Source organism: Ambystoma mexicanum, chromosome 6p (assembly GCF_040938575.1).
Source record: "Ambystoma mexicanum isolate Mex_15411 chromosome 6p, UKY_AmexF1_1, whole genome shotgun sequence".
Taxonomy (NCBI): Eukaryota; Metazoa; Chordata; class Amphibia; order Caudata; family Ambystomatidae; genus Ambystoma; species Ambystoma mexicanum.
This window is the reverse complement of record NC_090935.1, coordinates 573,135,770-573,158,356: the sequence shown is the minus strand read 5'-3', so window position 1 is coordinate 573,158,356 and position 22,587 is coordinate 573,135,770. Positions and strand designations below refer to the sequence as shown.

General features: G+C 51.2%; 1 protein-coding gene across 1 annotated transcript in view; it reads right to left on the bottom strand.

Moving 5' to 3' along the window:
* SLC30A5 (solute carrier family 30 member 5) overlaps nt 1–22,587 on the bottom strand; it is a 738,926-nt gene that overhangs the window by 419,842 nt on the left and 296,497 nt on the right. The window contains exon 10 of the mRNA XM_069627390.1: nt 19–227. Within this exon, the coding sequence (XP_069483491.1) occupies nt 19–227 (209 nt within the window). The remainder of the gene's footprint in view (nt 1–18; nt 228–22,587) is intronic.

Here is a 22,587-nt window from a genome sequence, read left to right as displayed (position 1 = left end):
CATGGAGGGATAGCTTACCAGGTTTAGACACAAGAAGTAGAAGATCTGCCTGGAGTCGGTCTCCTCAAGGATTTGTTTCAGTGAATCCTTAATGAACCTTGGGACAGACGATGAGGTGTGCTGCAAAGCATCACCCATGAAATTATATAAAGGCGTGCCTTCAGGAGAATATCCAACCAGAGTACCTTTCTGACCTTTCCGAGAGGCAGAAGACAAAATATTGGCAGCTGCAGAGAAAGAAAATAAGACCCCATCTGAAGACAAAAAACTTTGCCGAGAACAGATTCTGTCATTTATAGATAGTAAATTTGATAACGGACTGCTTTAAAAACAGAATACAAACATTAGATAGTTAAGACTGGGTCTATCTGTTAAAAACAATTCTATATATTGGGTGAGACAGTAAAAGATAGGCATGAATGGATGTACAAATATATATCCATGAAAAAAACGGTATTAAAATGGATGTAATGTTTGCAGCACAATACGATACAAACTCTAAAAGCTCGCCAGTTATAGCTTCTAAAATAAAGCTAAATAAAAGAGGTGATGGCTGGAAGGTTTAGAATTAATCTTTACCTCTGGCATTGCTCTGGGCAACTCTCCAGACCATCGTTCATCGCCTGCCAAGCCATTACAAAAGGGGAAAGACTATATGCAAATCAGGCTTGGTCCCACCCAAAATGTGCAGTCCAGGAAGACTGCTTGATCACATCACTTCTTCACGAGATCACAGAAGCATCCTCAAACATGTTTCGGCCTTGTTTGGCCTCACCTGTGAGGAGTAGCTTAGGTCTCTAGGCGCAGCAGGCAGGGGAGCCAAGCCTGGGCATACTCATCCCCCTCAGGGTGACTATAGCAAAACAAAAGATGCTTGTGGTCTTGTGCAGAAGGGATGTGACCTAGCAGTTCAGGCTGGACTGCCCCTTTGTGGTGGGGGAGCAAGCCTGGTTTTCCCCCTTCTGTAATGGCTTGACAGTTTGAAAAACGATGGTCTTTAGGGTTGCCCAGAGCTGTGCCCGTGGTTAGGATTAATTAAAAACCTTCCAGCCATCAACGTTTTGTTTTGCTTAATGGCTTCTAAAACCACCATAATTACGCCAAGGCAATTGGAAAGCCACCATAACTTGGCCACTGCCACGCACTGTTCATAACTCTGCATGTCATGCTTCCATAGGGAAATCGTGTCTTCAAATGGATTTTTGGTTGACAACAATGCATGGTGGGCACTTTGGCCCTACTATGGACTCTCCACCTTGACTGGTGCAGGGCCTTTGGCCATGCCCCAAACATTCTACCCATGTATGCCGGACTACCTCACCAAAAAACTTAAATGGATAACCTCACCAAAAAACTTAAAGGGATACAAAATATAGAAGGTAGATTACTTCTCAGACTCAACAGGAAGGAACACATAACACTGGCTTCTCAGAACAGTTCAATGGCTACTAATCCAAAAAAGGATCCAGTTCAAGGTTTTCTTCATCGCCCACAGAGCCCTTGAAAGTCAAGGAGCACAATTCCTCCAAATACATAATCTCACACTACCAACCAACCAGAGACCTAAAATCAGGAAACAACAGACTATTAGAAACCAGGAGATTTTGCTTAGAAAGACACAGATACTCTACCTTTTCCACTATGATGGGTAAACACTTGAATGCGCTAGCAAGGGAAATCTGCACTCTACAGGGCCACCTGAAATTCAAGAAACGTCTCAAATCTGGCTGTTCATTGCTTAACAGATGCAATGTTTAACCTACACCCCACCAAGCAACTCCTCAATAGTTTGGCTTTCATGTGCAGATACAATATAGGGAACGTCATACTGGATCCCAAATGTTTGCCTATAGCACAACATACGACTAGAAGACATTACATTTCCTGGGAGAGAGGGGAGGCATTCTCTTTTGGTTTTGGCAGTGCCTTGATGGAAACTGCAACACAGGACATCTTCGCACATCAACCATTAAAGCCAAACACCTCACCAGAATGCAACCAAAAGCAAGACCATTAATTTGAAAACACTACGTAAACCCCAAGAACAATCCGTATCTTTTGACTAACCCTTAATTTCTTTCCACCATACAACATATCAAAGCAAACCAACCACACGTGCATGGCTTAAAAAATCATCACAAACGTACACCTCTAACTAAATACTTTGCCCCTTGAGAGAACGCACCCACAACATAACTCGGGAGGATAGCTCAGGGGCAACATGCTCGCCTTGGAAGCAAGACGACGCAAGCAACAAAGGTTCGATCCCTGGGTCCGCGCTTAGAAACATCTGGGTATTAAGCGCATTAGAAATAACCAATTATAATATAAGTACTAGGCAGACCCTCTAGATACAAAGCCTTCAATAACTTCTACGCTTCTCACCTAAAATGCTTACAGGCACTCAGAGCTCGGAGTACCGGTGACCTGCAACCTCAACACAAAGCACTGCAATCTCGTCTTTCCCTCTCCTCCCAATTAACCAAACCCACCCACTCTTCAGATCCACCAGAGCACCTGGAACCATGCAAAGCGCAGCAGTGCGCAGTACAAATCCTAATACCCTGAGCCCCGGAGAACACAGCAACAAGGGCATCCTACCCCGGCCCCAGTGCAGTCCCCAGCCCGCGCTCAGGCTGGTGGGGTCACCCGCACCTAGCACTGACAGATCGAGCAGGCGACTTGAACCCATGCGTAGCCGGAGCTTCCCAACACCCTGAAGGGTCAGCGGAACAGAGACGAACTGGCATAGCCATGCACCGACCCAACGTGGAGCGGCTCCACGGAGAGGGGACGTCACACCCAGAGGGCCGGTGCCTGGAGGAGAGGGGACGTCACAACCCGGGGGCCGGTGCCTGGAGGAGCCGCTAGGAGAGCGTAGGCAGGACACATCAAACACCCCCCCCCCTCCCGAGCAGGTTCTACAACCGCCCAGTAACAAGCAACTGGCGGTGAGCGGACCTACACAGCACCCCACACAGACTACCAGCGCAGAAGGGGCCTGAGGGAGGCCGCAGAGGACATCGGGGCACCCCTCCAGGGTTAGTCCTCTGCAAATCAACACACAGACATAAGGACAGTTCAGCGTCCTGGTGGGGATCCTGGGACTCCAGCTCCTCCCGCTACCACCAACTAGGGGTCAGGGGCTCCAGACAAATGGAGAGTCGGATACTGGGTTCACAGCACCCTGATCCCAAAAGCAGCCTCCAGCACTCACTAAGTGGCGGCGCGCATAGCAGTAACCGAAGGTGAGGCAACACCGGTGGCTCCTCCTGGTGGGCCAGTCCACGTAGCGAAACAGACTCACCCATTCCGGAGGGGGGGATCTGCTGGGGAGGCCTGGCTGTTCTCTTCCCCTAAGCAGGGACCGGGCGGCAAAGTCCCCTCTGCTTCCCCCTTGTGCAGCTGAATAATTACAACCAGGGGAGCAGCGTCACCTACCCAAACATCTGCGGACGATCCCGGTTAGTTGGGGGCCTGATAAAACCTGGAGAAGCCCAACCACCAGCCCCCATACCCTGAACGCACACAGCTACGACGGGCACGGCGCTTGAGGCAGTTCATCGAGGCCTAAAGAGGGACTGCACACCATTGCGACGCATGCCTGTCTTTGGGGAATACAAACTACGAACACAGCCCTAGCAGCACGACTCTCGCCACCCAGGATGGCTCAACGGGAACACACTAAAACACTCCCCCCCCCCCTTTGCAGAGTGGTGGGTGGTTGGTCCCCGTAGAGGGCCCCTGGGGAGTCTGGGGATCCTGGAACCGGTAGGCCCAGCAGGCCTTTGCCGCAGGACAAACTACAGAGATCTAGCCTTGCTCGTTTAACAGCCAGATCTGCTTCCCGCACACCGATTTACAGGCCACCCAAATAACCTGCCGCCATCCGGGCGCTCCCCTCCTACGCCGGCTATACACACCTGGCAACAGCTCCTCTGAGCCAAGGCAACACATTAAATCCAGAGAGCCAACAACACGCCGGGGGCACACCCCACCCAGAGCCCGGAACCCTGCCGGATCCCCTGCCTCTGATAACATAGAGGACTTTGAGCACCACTCTGGGTACAAGCTTGATTACACAATGGCTAAGAAACTATCTAAACAAACAGACATTGTGGCCCTGCTGTCAATCCCTGCACCAGAAAGGCCCAAAAGAGGCGACCACCCGGTAACAGCGGAAGTGAAAACTGGAGACGCCCGCACAGAGCCACCCCGGGAGACTCCAGCTCAGGCAGTCACAAAATCTGACCCGCAGGATCACCTATTGGCGCTCACCAAAGAGTTTCAGAGGGGAACCGAAGAGGTGAAGAATAAATTAACAACTGGATGAGAGAGTTGTGGAACTGGAGATGAGGACGGCAGAGGCGGAAACCACCCTGTGTGAGCACAATTATGAGATTGATAAGAGGGCGGATAGACTGGCCGCATTGGAAGCCAGATGCATAGCCTTTGAACTCAAGCAGGAGGAGAACCGCTCCCGCCGCAATAACATACGCCTGAGAGGAGTTTCAACCTCCATCCCGGAAGCTGATTTAGAACGCTATGTGTGCGACCTCTTTCATTTTGTCCTGACCCTTCCGGACGGCACTCCCCTGGTATTGGACAGAGTCCACAGAACCAGAAGAAGATCTAATACCAATACCCCACCGGACGTCCCTGCAAGACTGCACTATTTTAAAGTCAAGGAAGAAATCATGAAGGAAGCAAGAAGCTCCCCCCGCTTACTCTTCAGGGACACCTCCATCTCCTTATACCAGGACATTGCTTCAATCACACTCCTAAAGAGGAAGAGCTTGAGGCCAGTTACGGAATGACTAAGGGAGAAAGGCATCATATACCGCTGGGGCTTCCCCACATCCTTGACCTTCCCTTGGGAGAGCAGCGTCTGACACATACGCACTGTGCATGAGGCTGAGAAACTACTGCACCCAGCCTGGGAGGGGGTGGGGGGGAATTCCCGATGGGGGCGAACCTTCCGAGCGGGAGGAGCTGCACGACTCCCACCGGTCCTGGCCTCGTGTTGAGAGGCGACGTCGAAGGATTAGAGGCTACGCACTCAAAAGTAAACGGCCCAACAACGTTGGATAGGGCCGAGGCATTCGGGGTGGCCAGACTCTCGGAACCTACAACCCCTAGCTGGGACTCCTGACAACTGCCACGGACCCCCATCGCACAGGGTGCGCCTCAAAGTGGGGCAACTTCCCGATCGTACACCAGCTTTCATCACTCAACAGCAGAGGCCAAAATGCCTCCACATCAGAAGGTAGCGTTGGCCCAGCCGGAGGCCCCGTTGGTCGAAGGCTGGCCCAGATGACCAAGTTTTGTTTTTTATGGGGGAGAAGAGGAAATCGGACGGGGGAGGAAGGAACAAGTTACTTACATGTAACTGTTCTTCTCCAGCATGGGTCTGGCATGGATTCACATGCTCATGAATATTCCCCGTCGTCAGGCTGGGAATCCTCGGTAAAGAAAAAACCAGTATCAGTTTCGTTTCTGATCTGTCTTTCGTAGTAATAACCAATCACTGGTCTCTGCGTCATACTGACCACAGCCAATGACTGCCCTCTACCTAAGCACCGCCTCTGGCAGCCATCTTCAGATTTGGAAGCACGTGAAGTGGCAGTATGACCAAGTGAAGAGCCGCAGAGGGGTAGGCGGGAGGATTCGCATGTGAATCCATGCCAGACCCATGCTGGAGAACAACAGTTACAGGTAAGTAACTTGTTCCTTCTCCAGCATGGGGTCTGGCATGGATTCACATGCTCATGAATAAAGAATACCTAGCAGTACACACATGCACAACCACGGGAGGTGGCAAAGGCTCAACATTAAGCATTACATCAAACTCAACATCAAGCAATCTTACCTCCTCACCAGGCTCACCTCAGGCGATCAGGTTGCGCAGCACTGCTTGGCCGACCCTGGACTCCTCCCTGGAATCCCGATCGACGCAGTAGAATTTCGTGAAGGTGTGCGTCGACCTCTACGTAGCAGCCCTGCATATGTCCAGCAGGGGCACACCAGAAAGGAACGCCGTGGTAGCTGCGATCGCTCTGGTGGAATGGGCTCTCGGACGGCCAGGCAGCGGTCGGTTTGCCAACCGATGACAGTACATGATACAGCCGGAGAGCCATCTGGAAATGGAAGCCTTCGAGAGAGCCTTCCCCTGATTGACAGGTCCAAAGTTCACAAAGAGTTGTGACGTCTTCCGAAAACACTTTGTGCGGTCCACGTAGAACTTCAGCGCTCTAGCCACATCCAGCGAGTGCAAAGTCCTCTCAACCAGCGACGAAGGCGACGGGAAGAACACAGGCAACACCAAGGGTTCGTTGAGATGGAAGTCCGACGGTACCTTGGGCATGAAGGAGGGGTGCGTCCTGAGTACTACCCTCGTGTCGTGAAAAGTCAAGTACGGGGCCTTGCAGGAAAGATCCTGGATCTCTCCCACCCGTCGTGCGGAGGTGATGGCCACAAGAAACGCTGTTTTCCACGACAGAAACTTCAACGGGGCCGAGTGCAGAGGCTCGAACGGAGGTCCCATGAGCTTGGTCAGCACCACGTTGAGCTCCCACGCCGGGGCCGGCGCCTTCACCGGCGGGAACGATCTGAACAGTCCCTTCATGAACTCTTTCACCAGACGATGAGACCACAAGGACGTCCGGCCCGTGGTTCTGGTGTATCGGGAGATCGCAGCAAGATGAATCTTGATGGACGCGTGTGCCAGTCCAGCTTGGCCAGCGTCAGCAGGTACGGCAGTACCTGGGGAGCCGTAATCCGTAGAGGGTTAATCTTCTGTGCGTGGCACCAGACAGAGAACCTCTTCCATTCGTGTCCATAGCATTTAAGAGTCGAGGACGCCCTGGCCTTTGCAAGAATCTCTCTGCAGTCGGCCGGTATGTCGTATCTTCCAAACTCTAGCGCTGCAGGAGCCAGGCCTGCAAGTTCAGCGATTTCGGGTCGTGGTGGAGGATGGCACCTCCTTCCCTGGAGAGTAGATCCGCGTCCACCGGCAGCTTGATTGGCGGGGACGCTGACAAGTCCAGAAGGTCCGGGAACCATATCTGCCTCGGCCACGCAGGTGCGACGAGGATCATCCTGCACCGTGACCTCTTGAGCTGGTTGACGAGCCGGATTAGCAGTGGCAAAGGAGGGAACGCGTAGAGGAACAGGCCCTCCCAGGGAAACGAGAAGGCATCGCCCATGCTCCTCGCCTGGGGAAACCTGCTGGCGAACCTCCGGCACTTGGAGTTCGTCGCCGTCGCGAACAGGTCGATCTGGGGTGTGCCCCACCGTCGGAAGAGGCGATCCACTAGATCCTGCCGTAGTTCCCACTCATGGCACGAGCGCAGCTCCCTGCTGAGTGAGTCGGCGATGGTGTTTTTTATCCCTGCCAGATGAAACGGCACCAGAAACATCCTTTGGGCGACGGCCCAATGCCACAGGTCCTGCGCATCCTTGGACAGCGCTGGAGACCTGGTTCTGCCCTGTTTCCTGATGTAAAACATGGTGGTGGTGTTGTCGGTGAAGATCCTCACCACCTTGCCCTTGAGGGCGGAAGGAAGGACCTGAGGGCCCAGAACACTGCACTGAGCTCCAGGACGTTGATATGGAGGCACTTCTCCGTCGGGAGCCAAAGGCCTCTCGCGTGCAGTTTTTCGGTGTGCGCTCCCCACCCTTCCAGGGAGGCATCCGTGGTCACTGTCTCCTGGTGGTCTGGGGTCTGGAAGGCCATGCCCGCCGTCAGATGCGCGCGGTTGCCCCACCACCGGACCGCTCGGCGGAAACTCTCGTCGAGTGTGATCCTCTCCTCGAAGCCGCCCGTCGTTTGGATCCAGCGCGCGTCCAGGAACTCCTGCAACGGGCGCATCCGGAGCCTGCACATGGGAATGAGGTAGATGCAAGAAGACATCATTCCGAGGAGGTACTTGATGGACCTCACCTTGGCCGCGTCGGAAACCAACATCCGCTGTACCTTGCCCAGGATGGACCTGGACCTTTCCTCCGACAGGGAGGCCAGAAGGGACACTGTGTCGAGCTTCGCTCCCAGAAACAGTGCGTTTTGCACGGGTACCAGGTGGGACTTGGCGTAGTTCACAGAGAATCCCAGGTCCGAGAGAAGTTGGACGGTCCTTGCCGTGTGCTCCACGGCGAGCTCCCTCGTCTTGGCTCGGATGAGCCAGTCGTCCAGGTAGGGGTAGACGTGGATCCCCTCGCGGCGCAGCTGCGCCGCCTCCCGTGCAAGGCACTTGGTGAATACCCTGGGTGCAGACCGTAGTCCGAAGGGGAGGGCTTTGAACTGGTAGTGACGCCCTTGGACCACAAACCTGAGGAATTTTCGGTGCCCCTTTAGGATGGGAATATGGAAGTAGGCATCCTCCAAATCCAACGACGACAGGAAGTCTCCTTCCTCCAGCTGCCCCAGGACGTGCTGGAGGGTGACCATCCGAAACTTCTGCGCCTTGATGAACTTGTTCAGACGTCGCAGGTCTAGGATGGGGCGCCATCCTCCCGTCTTCTTCTTCACGAGGAAGTATCTCGAGTAAACTCCGGAGCCCCGAAGCCTCTTTGGGACGAGTTCGATGGCGCCCTTCCTGAGCAACGCCTTTACCTCCAGGAGAAGCTGAGGGACGTGAAGCTCTCTCCTGGCCACGGGGGGGACGCGCGGGCACCTTCTTTGAAACTCGAGCGCATGGCCCCGGGCTAAGGCGTCCAGCACCCAACGGTCGGTGGAGATGGACTCCCACACGCTGACGAAGCTCGCCAGCCGGCCTCCCACTGGGGTGCTTCGGTGGGGGCCCGACCCCACGGCCGGTTCAATCCTGTTTCGACAAGGCTTTGCCGCCTTGACCTCCTTGGCGACGACGGCGGGGTCCTCCAGACTTGCCTCGTCCTCTGTAGACCTCCTGAGACGACGAGCGGGCCGCTTGACGGTAGGTGGAGAAACCGCCGCCGGAACCTTGGAGGCGCCCTTGCCTCCGCTGCTCCGAAAGGGCGTCCGTCGTTGCTGCAGAACCCCAAGGGCCCGGGCCGTCTCAGTGTCCGCTTTAATGGCCTGAAGGGAATCGTCCACTGTTTTCCCAAACAGGTTGTTCCCATCGAACGGCATGTCCAGGACTCTGGTCTGTACGTCTTGACGGAAGTCCGTAGCCTTGAGCCATCCACGCCGCCTAAGGCACACGCCGTTGCCCAACTGGCGAAACCCAGTGTCGGCGATGTCCATCACAATAGTGATGGCGTGGTCCGACGCCACCTCGCCTTCCTGTAGGATCTCCAGGGCATCCACCCTCTTGTCGTCCGGTAGGAAGTCCAGCAGGGGAGCTAGTTTGTACCATAACTCCCTGTCGTAGCGGGCCACGATAGCCAAGGCGTTGGCCGCTTTAATCGTCGTCGCTGCCGACGAGATGACCCTGCGTCCCATAGTGTCCAATTTCTTTCCCTCGCCGTCCGGTGGGGAAGTCGATGTGGAGGCTGCACCCCCCCCGCTTTCTTCCTGGCCGCTGCGGAGACGACGGAGTCCGGGGTAGGCTGCGCCCGGAGGCACAGGGGGGCCGTGTCCGGGACCCGGTACTTCTTCTCGTACCGGTCTCTTCTAGCTGGCGTCGTGGAAGGGTTCTTGAGGAGGGCGAGGCCCTCATCCCAAATGTCGTCCAGTAGAGGCACCGCGAGGACCGTCTTCCTCTTGGCCTCGCGCCGTTGATAAAGGAATCCTTCCTTTTTCTTCTCCTCAGGGCAGAGTTGGAAAAGCTCGGATGCCCTGGCGATCATGGAGTGGAACGATCCAATCTCGTCGGGCGGAGAAACCATGGTGGGAGGTGACGACGGTAGATCCTCGTCGTATACCTCGTCGTCCGTACCCGTCGCTGCCGTGTCAGTCCCCGTATCATCCCCTCGGGTGGCCGGGGAGGAGGGCTGGACGGGGCACGACGGCTGAAAAGGAGGTGGAGGGTGAATCCTTCTTTTCTTGGGCGGGGGAGCACCAGAAGGTCCCGGTTCAGGATCCCCCGACGGGAGAGGTTCCTCCTTCGGCAACGGTAGTCTCGTCCTTATCTCTGAACATAAGGACTGTATAGCCAACAAAATGGCCGCCGAGTTGCCTTGCGGCACTGGCAGAGGGGAATCCGACGGGCGATCAGGAGCCCCGTCGGCACCCTCGACAATGTCGTTGTCACCTGCGTCGGGATCCATCCCGACGGGCCGGTCTTCTTCCACGCCAAGGCCGTGGCTTAAGACCTCAATCAGCTCTTCCTCTGAGGTTGAGGCCGAATCTACGACGACGCCCTGCCCCCCCTTTTTCTTCCCCGCCAGGGGTTCCACGGGGTCCTATCGATGGGCACAAAAGAGGACTCCCTCCGAGGTGGCAGGGAGACTCTGAGCCCCGAGGTCGCCACCACTGGTGTAGCCTCCACAGGCTGAGCCAGGGCCGCCGCGACAGTATCGATAGAGGGCTTGGCCGGATGGATTAAGGCCTTCACCACCTTAGGTGCGCTCACCGCCTTATCCTTGAGGGGGGGGGACACTGCCTCGCTCCCCCTCCGATGGGGCCTTCGAGCTCGACCGGGGCCTCTCCAGGAGCTTTGCCGGGTGCTCGCCCTTCCTCTTACCCGACCCAGAGCGTTGGCTCGTGGCTGAAGGTGCCGGGGAGGGTGCGCCGTGCCTGGCTCCCGTAGAGCCCGACCGTTCGGCGCTCCCGGTGCCAGCGGACTTGCGGTGCTTGGCCTTGTGTTGGACCCCCGTCGCCGGGGCGTCCTCAAAGGTCTTAGAAGACCGCTCGGATTTCTTCCTCTTCTTCTCGCCTGACGGGCTCTTCCCTTCCAGACAGTTGGCGAGACGTTGATGGCGGTCCTTCATGGTCCGCTCCGACATATTGCCGCAAAACGCACAGTCCTTCTCCACGTGCGTCTTGTCCTCATGTAAGCAGTAGAGACAAAAGGAGTGTTCGTCCTCCTTAAAGACGTTCTGCAGCTGGCATCCAGGGCAGATCCTGAACGGCTTTCCGGGCGTCGAGCTTCCCTTCTCCTGGGCCATGTCCGGGCCTGAGAAACTTCTGGAATCCTCCAAAAGCGTAGCTCGACGAGATCTTCACCCTTGAGGGGCGCAGACGAATCCGACACGGGTCCCCGTTGATCGGATGGAGAGTCGGTGGAGCTTGAGGCTCTTTTGACCGAAAAAAACAAAGTTTTTGAGAAAAAACGTGAAAAAATAGCACTAACGCTCGAGAGCAATAGCACGAGGATCCCAACACATGAACGTGCGGTAAAAATCTGAAGATGGCTGCCAGAGGCGGTGCTTAGGTAGAGGGCAGTCATTGGCTGTGGTCAGTATGACGCAGAGACCAGTGATTGGTTATTACTACGAAAGACAGATCAGAAACGAAACTGATACTGGTTTTTTCTTTACCGAGGATTCCCAGCCTGACGACGGGGAATATTCATGAGCATGTGAATCCATGCCAGACCCCATGCTGGAGAACTTGAGACATCAAAATAGGGAACAGCTTGTTCACCAGGCAACTCGGCTGTGCGGCAGGAACTGGGGGAGAGCAGAATCCGCAAGCACGGCTCTCCGGGATGACATCTCCTACTAAAGATGTCATCATGATTAATTACATGGAACATCCAAGGCTTAAACTCTCCCAGGAAACGCAAGTCCATGGAACACCGTCTAGCCCAACTCGAGGCGGATATGGTATACCTACAAGAAACCCACCTGCTAACCCCGGACGAGAAACTAATCCGGTACCGACGTTATCCCAAGAAATACTTTGCATCTTCTGGGCAGAAGGAGGGAGGGGTAGCGATCCTGCTGACTCAATCGATCGCCCTATCAAACGTCACAGTCAAACGCGACCCAGGAGGCAGGTTCTTACTGCTTAAAGGCCTTCTTGTTGAGCTCCCAATCACTATAGCAGCGATATACTGCCCAAATGACACCCAGAACCGCTTTCTATGCAAGATCCTCCCAACGATAACCACTTTCGCCGAAGGTAAATTGCTGATTGGGGAGACTTCAACCTCACCCCAGACCCCAACATCGATAAGACACTGCTGTCCGCCAGATCAGACTTCTCTAAGGCTCTGGGGTTTGGGGAATTCCTAATGGGGACAGAAACAATTGACTTATGGAGGCTAGCAAATGACAGAGCCTGTGACCACCTTTTTCTCACATGTCCATAGGGGTTTCTTGTGGATAGACCTCGTGCTAGTATCAAGCGCTCTGTTCCCCTGTATCACTGACCTCCACTTTGGCATGAGGGTAATCTCGGACCACGCCCCAGTGATAGCGCGGCTACAAACGGAAGGCCTGCCGGCACCACCGCAGTGGGTCTGGAAGCTACAGGTCTATATCCTCTTAGACGTAGCAGCTAACCAATAATTGGCAGATGTCCTGGTCAACTGCTTTGCAGAAAACACAGGCAAGGGACCCTCTGAGGCGACGGTGTGGGACGCCATGAAACCCGGGATCCGAGGCGTGGCTATCGCCTGCACAGCGGCACACAGATGAAGGCACCAACTCAGTCTAGCGGAACTGGAGACTGAGGTGGCGGACAAAGAGGAGAGTTACAAAGGGCGCCAATCGCCAAGGACGTGGAGAGATCTCCACCTGTCGGATCGAACGGCTCGAGCCTTGGCACACACAAACCAGTAATATTATCTCAATAGCAACAAAGCCAATCGTCTGCTGGTGCACATACTCAAGAAAGTACATACGAGGAAACCCTGCTGCACAGACACTGACAAGCTAGCCATTATGACCGAACACCACAGGAGTGTGATGTCAGGGAACCCCACGAACGTGGAGTTACATACCCGTTATCTGCAGGCAAACCAAGGCCGCCCGACACCGCCCGACACCCACAACTCGACTCCTTGGAACTTCCCATCTCCTCAGAGGAGGTGACTGAAGTCATTTGCTCAATGAAGAATACAGCCCCAGGTCCGGACGGCCTGCCTGCCCCCTTCTACATAAAATACGCCCACACCCTGGCGCCCCAGCTGGCCTCCCTCTTCAACACCTTCTTAGAAACGGGCTGTGTCACCCTCCCCACCCCCCAAGGAGGAATCCGTAACAATCATGATACCGAAGCCTGGGGGGAATCCGGAACTCTGCACATCGTATCGCCCCATAGCACTGATGAAAGTGGACTCCAAAATCTTCTCGAAGCTCCTGGCGCGCAGACTTGCTGGAATCCTCACAGATCTCATCCACCCGGACCAAACGGGATTCATTCCAGGCCCCAATACCCTAGACAACACCAGACACACTCTAAACATCATAGAATCCGCAAACAGATCTGGAGAGGAACTAGCAATACTATCGGTTGACGCGCACAAGGCCATCGATATGCTTGACTGGGGTTACATCGGTAAGATATTGCAGCACTACGGCGCGGGTCCAAGATTTTTTAAATGGACGATGCAAACTACCAGCACCCCACTACGACTCTCAGAATAAATGGCATCAATCCCTGAAGATCATGCTCACCAGGGGCACCCGCCAAGGCTGCCCCGTCCCCTCTTGTCTTTGCGCTGTCCATAGAACCCTTCGGCTCCAGGATTCACCAGAACCTGCTGATCGAGGGCTTCAAGCTCAAAAACGAAACCTACAAGGTGGCCCTATATGCGGATGATGTGCTGCTAACTGTGTCCCACCCGAACACGTCTCTCGCAGCCCTATTGGAGGAATTGAACAGCTTTAAATCTGCCTCAGGGTTCTCCATCAACCTCACAAAATCAACAGTGATGGGCATCAACATCCCAAGAGCAGCGATGGGACACCTTGGCGGCTAGTCTCCCTATTCCATGGGCCAGATCTCACCTCATCTATCTGGGTATCCGTTTCCCTAGGCTCGCGGAGCGCACTTATAAGCTAAACTTCCCACCCCTGCTCAAAGACCTGCAATCGGACATGTCCCGCTGGCAAAGCCAGGAGATATCATGGTTGGGGAGAATCGCAGCACTAAAAATAAACTTGGTCCCCAGATTGCCCTTCTACTGCCCGGCTCTCCCGGTCACGATTCCCAAGAAAGACAGTCGGAAGCTACAGGCAAGCATCCTGAAATTCGTATGGGGGTAAGAAACCACGCATTACCAGGAGGGTCCTGCTCAAAAACCCCGGGTCCGGCGGCTAGGGGGTCCCCGAGATTGATAGGTATTGCCTAGCAGCCCAGCTCACGGTGACATTCATGTGGCAACCGGGCGCCAACAAACCCCACTGGCTGAAGCTGGAGGAGGACTGGAGTCGGTACCCTCTGGAATCCCTCCCACACATCTCCTGGCCAAGGAATCCCACAAACGATGGACCCCTCATGACAACCAGGAACACGGTAGATAGCTGGAAGCGAGCGGCCAGGAAATGGAACTGCAGGAGCACAGTGGGTCCCCTTGCCCCGATCTGGGAGAACCCTGACTTCACCCCTGGGCTGGGACAGAACGATTTCTCTAAATGGAAGGCAGGTGGCCTGCAGTGTATATCAGGCTTTTAGAGCGTGCCCTGCTCACCTTCGAGTACTGCAAAGGGAAATTTCTGATTCCGGAAAGCGAGAGGTTACACTACACCCAGCTCCGACATTGGCTGATACACGACTCAATGAGGACACACGGGAACAGAGAGCTAACAGCACTGGAACGCACACTAACGGCGACCCCGCCCCAGGGGAAAATTTCAGCCCTGTACAGGCTGTTGGAAAGAGCACCCCCTGACTCCAAGGAGCAGTACATGGAATGATGGGAGCGAGATATAGGCAGAGAATTGGACGAGGCAAGCTGGAACCGCATCTGGACGAGAACCCACAGAACCTCCAAATGCATTTCAAATAAAGAGGGGACAATAAAGGTCTGTTACAGGTGGTACCCAACACCGGAGATTGTACACAAAAGCAACCCTGCCGTACCACCACACTGCTGGAGAGGCTGTGCTGACACTGGAACGCTGTTCCACCTTCTGTGAACGTGCCCCAAGTCGGTCTAATTCCGGAGGGAAGTGTTGGAGCAGATCAGACTTATCACCAGCCTAACGATTCCGTGGGACCCAGGCATTGTCTTGCTGGCCAACACGGGCGAGGGGCAATTTCCGATGTCGGGTAGGCTGGCGGACCTCTGCACGCACTTACTTACAGCAGCCACAATTTCAATAGCTAGGCTGTGGAAACTCCCGGAGGGTCCAGCGATCCCAATGTGGTGGGCAAAGTGTTGGGACATTGCTGCAGCTGAGAAGATCACTGCCCTTCGTTTTGGCAACAGGAGCAAGTTTAACAGCATTTGGTCCCCCTTCTTAGACTATGTGCAAAAATTCCCCCGGATAGCCAGACATCCATCCATTGGCTGGAAAAATTTGACTAGACCCCACAGACCTTGGCGGCAGCAGCCCGACCCAACTCCATCCTTAGAGCCTGTTCCCCGAAACATTATCCCAAGTCCGCAGCAGCCCTTCCCCTGGCTCACTCCGGATACCCCCCCTCCTCACCCCCGACAAGTCTACATCAGTTGAGGTTTTTCCGATTTAAGTTCAGTGTTTTCTACCTACATGATGACATGAATACTGTATGAAGCATGTATTGTTTATACATGGCAATAAAAAGCCTTGTTGAAAAAACAAAAATACATGAGAGAGTGGGAACAAAATAAAAAAAAAAAAAAAAAAAAAGAGTATCACTGTCTCCAGGTTAAAAGAAATCAAGTCCTCAAAATCCAGCAAAGTTGCTGGGGGTCTCTAAGGTAGAGGGAATTAGCACATTTCTGAGGACTTCTCCCTACCATGATGCAATTCAGAAGGAGGGTCAGGCTGACCTAGAGTTGTGTTGAACTTTTGAAAAGACTGAAACAAGTACAAGTGGCAGGGTTAAAGTCTGGGGGAAGGGAAACCTGAGACTTGAGGTACTACAAGTGCTACAAGTGTTGTCTTGAGTATGAAGCCTCAAGACCCTTTTCTTTTGAACTTTGTTGCCTTGAACTTGGGGAAGGGAACCCCGGAGGATTGTGTGGAACTGTATTGCCTTGAACTTGAGAAAGGTAATCTTGAGAATTTTGTGGAACTTTCTTGAACTTGGTGAAGGGGAGCTGAAAAGGATGTTAAGGGATAGAAGAAGCTCAGAACATTGTGTTGATCACCATTTCTTTTATTATTGACATCCCTTGACATTGGTTAGCTTTCGTCTTGAGGGCAAGAATAAGACTGACTTTAAACTCTTTGACTCAGACTTTTCTTAGTTTCCATCAGGTAGGGAAATCCCACCTTAGCATACGGCAAGTTAGGCCTTCTTCCATCCTGACATTTGATTTAATAAATCATTTTATTTTTTACTTTGAATCTGTTGTCTGTGTCTTGCTTCATGATGCTTTCACAAATAGTGTCAGTAGTGGGATGCAGCTTAACCGATAAAAGTTGGGGGACCCCAAGATTTGAAAAACTAAGTGCCAGAGCATCAGTCCCCTCGGTAGCTACCAAGGGCTCTAATGGGTTTGATATCTGTAGTAGTCTGGATGAGAATATTCCTCCAAATGAAAGAAGACTGATGTGATACTAATTCCACCCCTGATGGATAAATTGACTAGCACCCAAATCACGGCTGGCATGGAGGTTTGGAATTGATGTATTAGCAGGAGTAATAGACCCAGACTTTAGAGGTGATTTTAAGGTATTGCTACAAAATCATGGAAATGACCCATTCCAAAGTCATCAAAGGGATAAATCTGCTCAAAGGGTACTTGCGAAAGCAGTGTTTCCTAGACTCAAGGAAGAATCCGGAAAGTAAAGTACAGATAGGGGAACGCAAGGCTTTGGTGAGGCCGATGAGACATCTGATGGCCCTCCCAACCCTGAAATGCTAAAGAGGAATAGCATGAGACACTTGCCGACTTAGCCTTTGCCCAAACAAACGACCCCTTGTTAGCTGAAGCATTTCTTCAAGTGGTATCGGAGCCAGAAGGGCATGAGAAAAGAGGAAACGTTTTCTTTTTTAAACATGAACTTCTTTATAGAGGAGATACTACTTCAGAGGGCCTGTTAAAACCACAGTTGGTGGTCCCTAAAAGTCACAAACAGGTGATCTTCGAGTTAACCCATTCACATGTGACGGGAGGCCATATGGGCCAGTCCAAAACTTAGACACATAAAGAAATCAAGTTTTCCTGGGCCGGAATTCATGCCGACATTAAAAATGTCACACACATCCTGAAACAACTGCTCCCTTTCTTCTCTCTAGTAGGGTTTCCGAAGGAGATATTGACTGACCAAGGCTCTACTTTCATTACTTTCATGAGCAAGCTTATGGGGGAAGTTAAAGAACTGTTGCACATAACCACCTTCAGAACATCTATGTACCATCCCCAGACAGATGGCCTTTTGGAAAGATTTAATAAGACCATCAAAAACATACTCTGAAAGTTAGTTGAGCAGGATGGTAAGAACTGGGATCAAATGATACCCTGGGTATTGAAAACCCCTCAGGCGTCAACTGGATTTTCCTTGTTTGAACTCCTTTATGGACGAGAACCGGGGGATGTCCTAGATATGCTGAGTGTGAGACAGGCATGGTATCAAGAGATGACAGACAACAATGTTGTAATTTTTAAACAAACTTCTTTAAGATCAGGATGGCGTAAGGCCTAACTTACTCTCTCTCTAATTTGGGATTTCCCTCAACTGATGCAACTAAGGAAAGTCTATGTTCGTAATTCCAAAACAAAAGTCTCTCTGTGTCAAAACCTATGCTTGTTATCACATCTAACTAAACACTGTGTAGGAATTTTCTTGCTCAACAAAAACAGTGTTCAAAAGCAAAATTCAAAAACAGTTCTGCTGGAGCTCTTCTACGGAGCATATTAGTTGACAAAACAATGTCCCAAAGGAGCTCAGGGTTCCCTTCCCAAACTTTAAGCACTTGTTCAGAAAACAATGTTGCAAGGGAGCTTAGGGCTCCGTTCCCCAAGCTTTAAGCGCTTTGATGCACAAAGGTCAACAGGCTTTTCAGGGTTCCCTTCCCCAAGCACAAAGCCCTTTTGTTTCATAAGGTTCAACAACTGTTCTCCAGTATTCAACAGGGCTCTGGGTTCTCCTTCCCAAAGTTCAAAGTGTCTTGTGCACTATCAAAAGTCTCACGATATTCGACAAGAGCTCTGGATTACCTTTCCCAAAGTTCAAAGCACTTTGTCACAACATTCAACAGCAGCCTGGTTTCTTGTTCGCCTTAATTACTTTCATAGTTGGTTGGGGCCCTTTAGTGTAGGCGCAGTTGATAGACCACACGGTCCACCCATTACAGGTCGCACAACCATATTCCCTTAAGTTTCCCAAGCTCTCTTCATTGTATTTCGCTCAAGTTTCTCAGCAATTACTCGGTTCTCTGTATTTCTTAATTATTTCTTCTGTTCTTTAACGATAGCCTTTCTTGGGCTGCAGTTTGCATTGCTTTTCGTTATTTTGCTCACACTTCATTTTGCTCCCCTTTTCTACTGCACAATATCCTTCTTTGATACTTGCAAGGGTTTGCCCATTATTCAGAAACCTTCACACACATATCTTTCCTTATACGTGATCAGCGATATAATGTTTCACACACTTTAGCTTTCCTTTGCATCATTCAGTTCATTGTTTGCTTCTACACTCAATTGTCCTCATGCTAAGGCTTCTCGCCTTCGTTCACAGACTCGACAACGTGTCGAACGCACACGACCACTCCGCTACAGTGTTTCCAGTCACTTGTATTCACTTGCGCACCGGGTTTCATACCAAGCTGAAACTCACTGTTCACTCTGTGGTAAAGGCAGATCAAAGTATTTGACGATCCTTTTTGATATATGCACTATTTTAAATAGAAAGTGTTTTATGTTGTAATGTTTACATTTGTAATAAGTTTGTGTGTTAGATTTTTAAGAAAATGAAAATCAATGAAAGAATTTGATAACAAATAATGTGAATATATGAATAGCCCATACTGGATTTTTTCGCTCTTAATTTCTTTCTGTTTTTGGTCAATTGATTCATCCGCAGATGCCCATGAAGAAGGGGACCCCCACTCTATTGGTTTTGATATTGGAAAATCACGGACATGGCAACATCAAAACGTTGAGCATGTTCATATTCACAATAAAATGGGCCACAGAAACATAAAATAATCAAATTGATGCTCTGCACAGTTTAAGTTATTTACCTGTAACTATTGTTCTCCAGCATGGATTCACATGCTCATAAATATTCCCTGTTGTCTGGCTGGGAATCCTCGGTAAAAGAAAAAGTTCCACTTTCACTTCAAAACTGCAATTCTCCTCTAAACCAATCACTGTCCTCTGTGTCATACCGCCCCCATCCAATAAAAGTCCTCTCCCTCAGCTCCACCCCCGGTGGCCATCTTCAGATTTGGTAAGCACGTAAAGTGGCAGTATGAACCAAGAAGAGCTACAGAGGGGACGGAGGGAGGGGTTGCATGTGAATCCATGCCACACCCATGCTGGAGAACAATAGGTACAGGTAAGTAACTTAAACCTTCTCCAGCATGGGGGTCTGGCATGGATTCACATGCTCATGAATAACGATTACACAGCCGTACATTTACACAACCACGCGAGGTGGCAAGGCTCAACAGAAGCAATACACTCACCTCTGGGACATACTCACCTCAAACAAACAGGTTGCGTAGCACCACTTGGCTGTTTCGGGACTCCTCCCTGGAATCCCTGTCGACACAGTAGAACCTCGTGAAGGTGTGCATGGACCTCCACGTAGCAGCCCTGCAGATATCGAGCAGGGACACACCAAATAGAAATGCCATTGTTGCTGCAATGGCTCTGGTGGAGTGGGCACTAGGCCGACCTGGCAGTACCTGCTCGCCAGTCAATGACCGTGCATGATGCAGCCGGAAAGCCATAAGGAGGTGGAAGCCTTCGATAAGGCCTTTCCTTGATTTACAGGTCCAAAGTTGACAAACAACTGAGAAGTCTTCTGAAAATTCATAGTATGTGCTACGTAGAACTTCAAGGCACCAGCAACGTCCAGCGAATGCAAGACGCTTGCCGCTGGCGAAGATTTTTGTTTGTTTTAATCACTTGTAATGCGCACCATACCCGGAGGTTACCGGGTGAAGCAGTACAGAAAATGCGAAGCTTAGGTTACAGATAATAAACAATGAAGAACATAAATATACAGTAATGTACAGGTTACAAATAGTGTGTAGTGATGTGCATATATGTAGAATTATATACAGGTTACATTTGAGTGAATACCGGATTTTACCTGTAGCATGTTGACAAGTAAAAATTAGGTTTTTGAATAATGGAGTGCAGAATAAGGGTGAAATAGTAGCAGGCTATAGCCAGGCTCAATATACATAGACCAGAGAGGTCGATTAGTGGCAGGACGAGACTAGTTTAAATAGGCACTATCAGGCTAACTAGCCCCCATCAAGGAGGTGCAAGTGGGATAGAGTGGTAACCAGGAGGTGTCTAGCATGACTGCTCAGAAATGTAGCCAATCTACTCTAGGGAGTAAGGGAGCTGGGTGGGTACTGATCAGCTAGATGTCAGAAGCTTTCAAGAGATTGATATATTTAGATCTGAATTTCAGAAATGGCTGGTCTTCACGTAAGGTAGGTGTCAGTGAGTTCCAGAGTTGGGCTGCTTGGACCTGGAAGCTAGTTCCTCCGGCCTTCGACAATTTAAATCTAGGTGTGATGAGGCTGTTGACATTGGAAGTCCTTGCAGGTCTAGATGAGCATATTTTAGAGGATTTATCGGTGAGATAGCAAGTAGCAGCATTGTTTAGAGCTTTGTGAACCAGGATTGCCGATTTTAGTTGTATTTTGTTCACGGTGGAAAGCCAGTTATTTTGGTGCCTGATGTGCGATAACTGATCTTTTGGGCACGCCGAGAGCAGCTCTCAAGGCGTTGTTTTGAAGGGTTTGTAGTCTATTGATGATGGATTTGTTAGCACCAATGTAAAGGGCATTACAATAATCAAGCCAAGATAAGGTTAAGGCTCTGGCTAGGATCATGCAGTTTTTGTTAGATAGGAAGTGTTTGCCAGCTCTAATGGGTTTGCAGGTGTAAGCAGTGGCTGAAGCCAAGGACGTCACCTGTTTGTCGAATGAGAGGGTGGAGTCCAGGTAGAAGCCGAGCGTCTTCACTTCCTTGGACACCTTGATGGTGTTCCATCAATCGCGAATGAGGCATAGTCATGGCCTCGTTTTTTTAGGTTGGCATGGGTCACCAGGATGATAAAGTTCTGTTTTATTATCATTCAGGCATAGACCGTGTGAAGCCATCCATGCCTGGATGATGATATACACCCTATTCACCAAGGCCAAATCCTTGTTGTAATCCCCAGAAAGAGGGAGGAGAATCTGGGTATCATCTGCATAGTTCGTGTAGGTGATACCAAGATGGTCCAAATCATCAAAAAGGGGCTTAGTGACTATGTTGTATAGAGTGGGGGAGACACAGGAGCCCTGAGGGACTTCACATAGTATGGGGATCGGGTCGGCTGCTGCTGAGGGGAAGGGGGAGAACACTCATCGTCCTGTCGCTGAGGAAGGACTCTATCCAGGTTATGGCCTCTTTAGAGAACTGAGCAGCCAAGTCTAGGTGGCTGCAAAGTACTCCATGGACCACGAGGTCAAATGCAGCCGAGAGGTCCAGAAACAGGAGGAGAGCCATTTGCCTTTATCTCGCAGGGCATCAATCTGTGCCTTAAGGTCGATGAGGGCTGTCTCTGTGCCATGTTGTGGCCAGAATCAAGACTGGCGTGCTCCCAGGAGCTTGTGTAATTCCAAGAATTTTTTAATCTGGTTGTAGGCAATCTTGTCCAAGATTTTGAGCAGGAATGGAACTGTCGTGATGGGGCGATAGTTCGTCGGAATGAGTGGGTCTAAGGTTTGCTTTTTGAGCAAAGGGAGTACCCAGGATTGTTTTAAATTGGTCGGGACAATACCTGTCGCGAAAGAGGAATTGACAAGTTTCAAAATGAATGGGGAGAGGTCTCTGGCGGCATCTTTTATAAGCTGGGCAGGGCAAGGTTTGCCCTGGCAATTAGATGGCTTAAGGGAGAGGATGACTTTCTCAACCTCAAGGGTAGTAGTTCTGGAGAACGTGAAACCAACAATGGGATCCAGTTCGTTGGGAGTTTGCACGGTATTGCCGTTGCTAGGCTGGGATAGTTGGATAAGGGTGTCCTTTTTCTTAGATATTTTGTTTTGAAGCGTTATTATTTTGTTGGAGAGTGCTTGGTGGATATTCGAGCACCAAGTTTTGTCTTTGGAACATATGTCTGGGATGGGGATGGAGGACGCTAGTTCCTTGAGGATGTTGAACAGTTCTTTCATGTTTGATTTGGCATTTGCTATGCGCGTGTTATACAAATTTTGTATCGCCAGATACATTTCTTGTATTCTGGAAGAAGACGGATAACACCAAATGTTCGTTGAGGTGGAATTCCAAAGGCACCTTTGGCATGAAGGTTGGGTGTGTATGCAGCACCACCCTTGAAGCGTGGAAAGACAAGTAAGGCTGCTTGCAAGATAGGGCGTGAATCTCCCCAACCCTCCTGGCTGAGGTGATAGCCACGAGGAAAGGTGTCTTCCACAAGAGAAACCTGAGC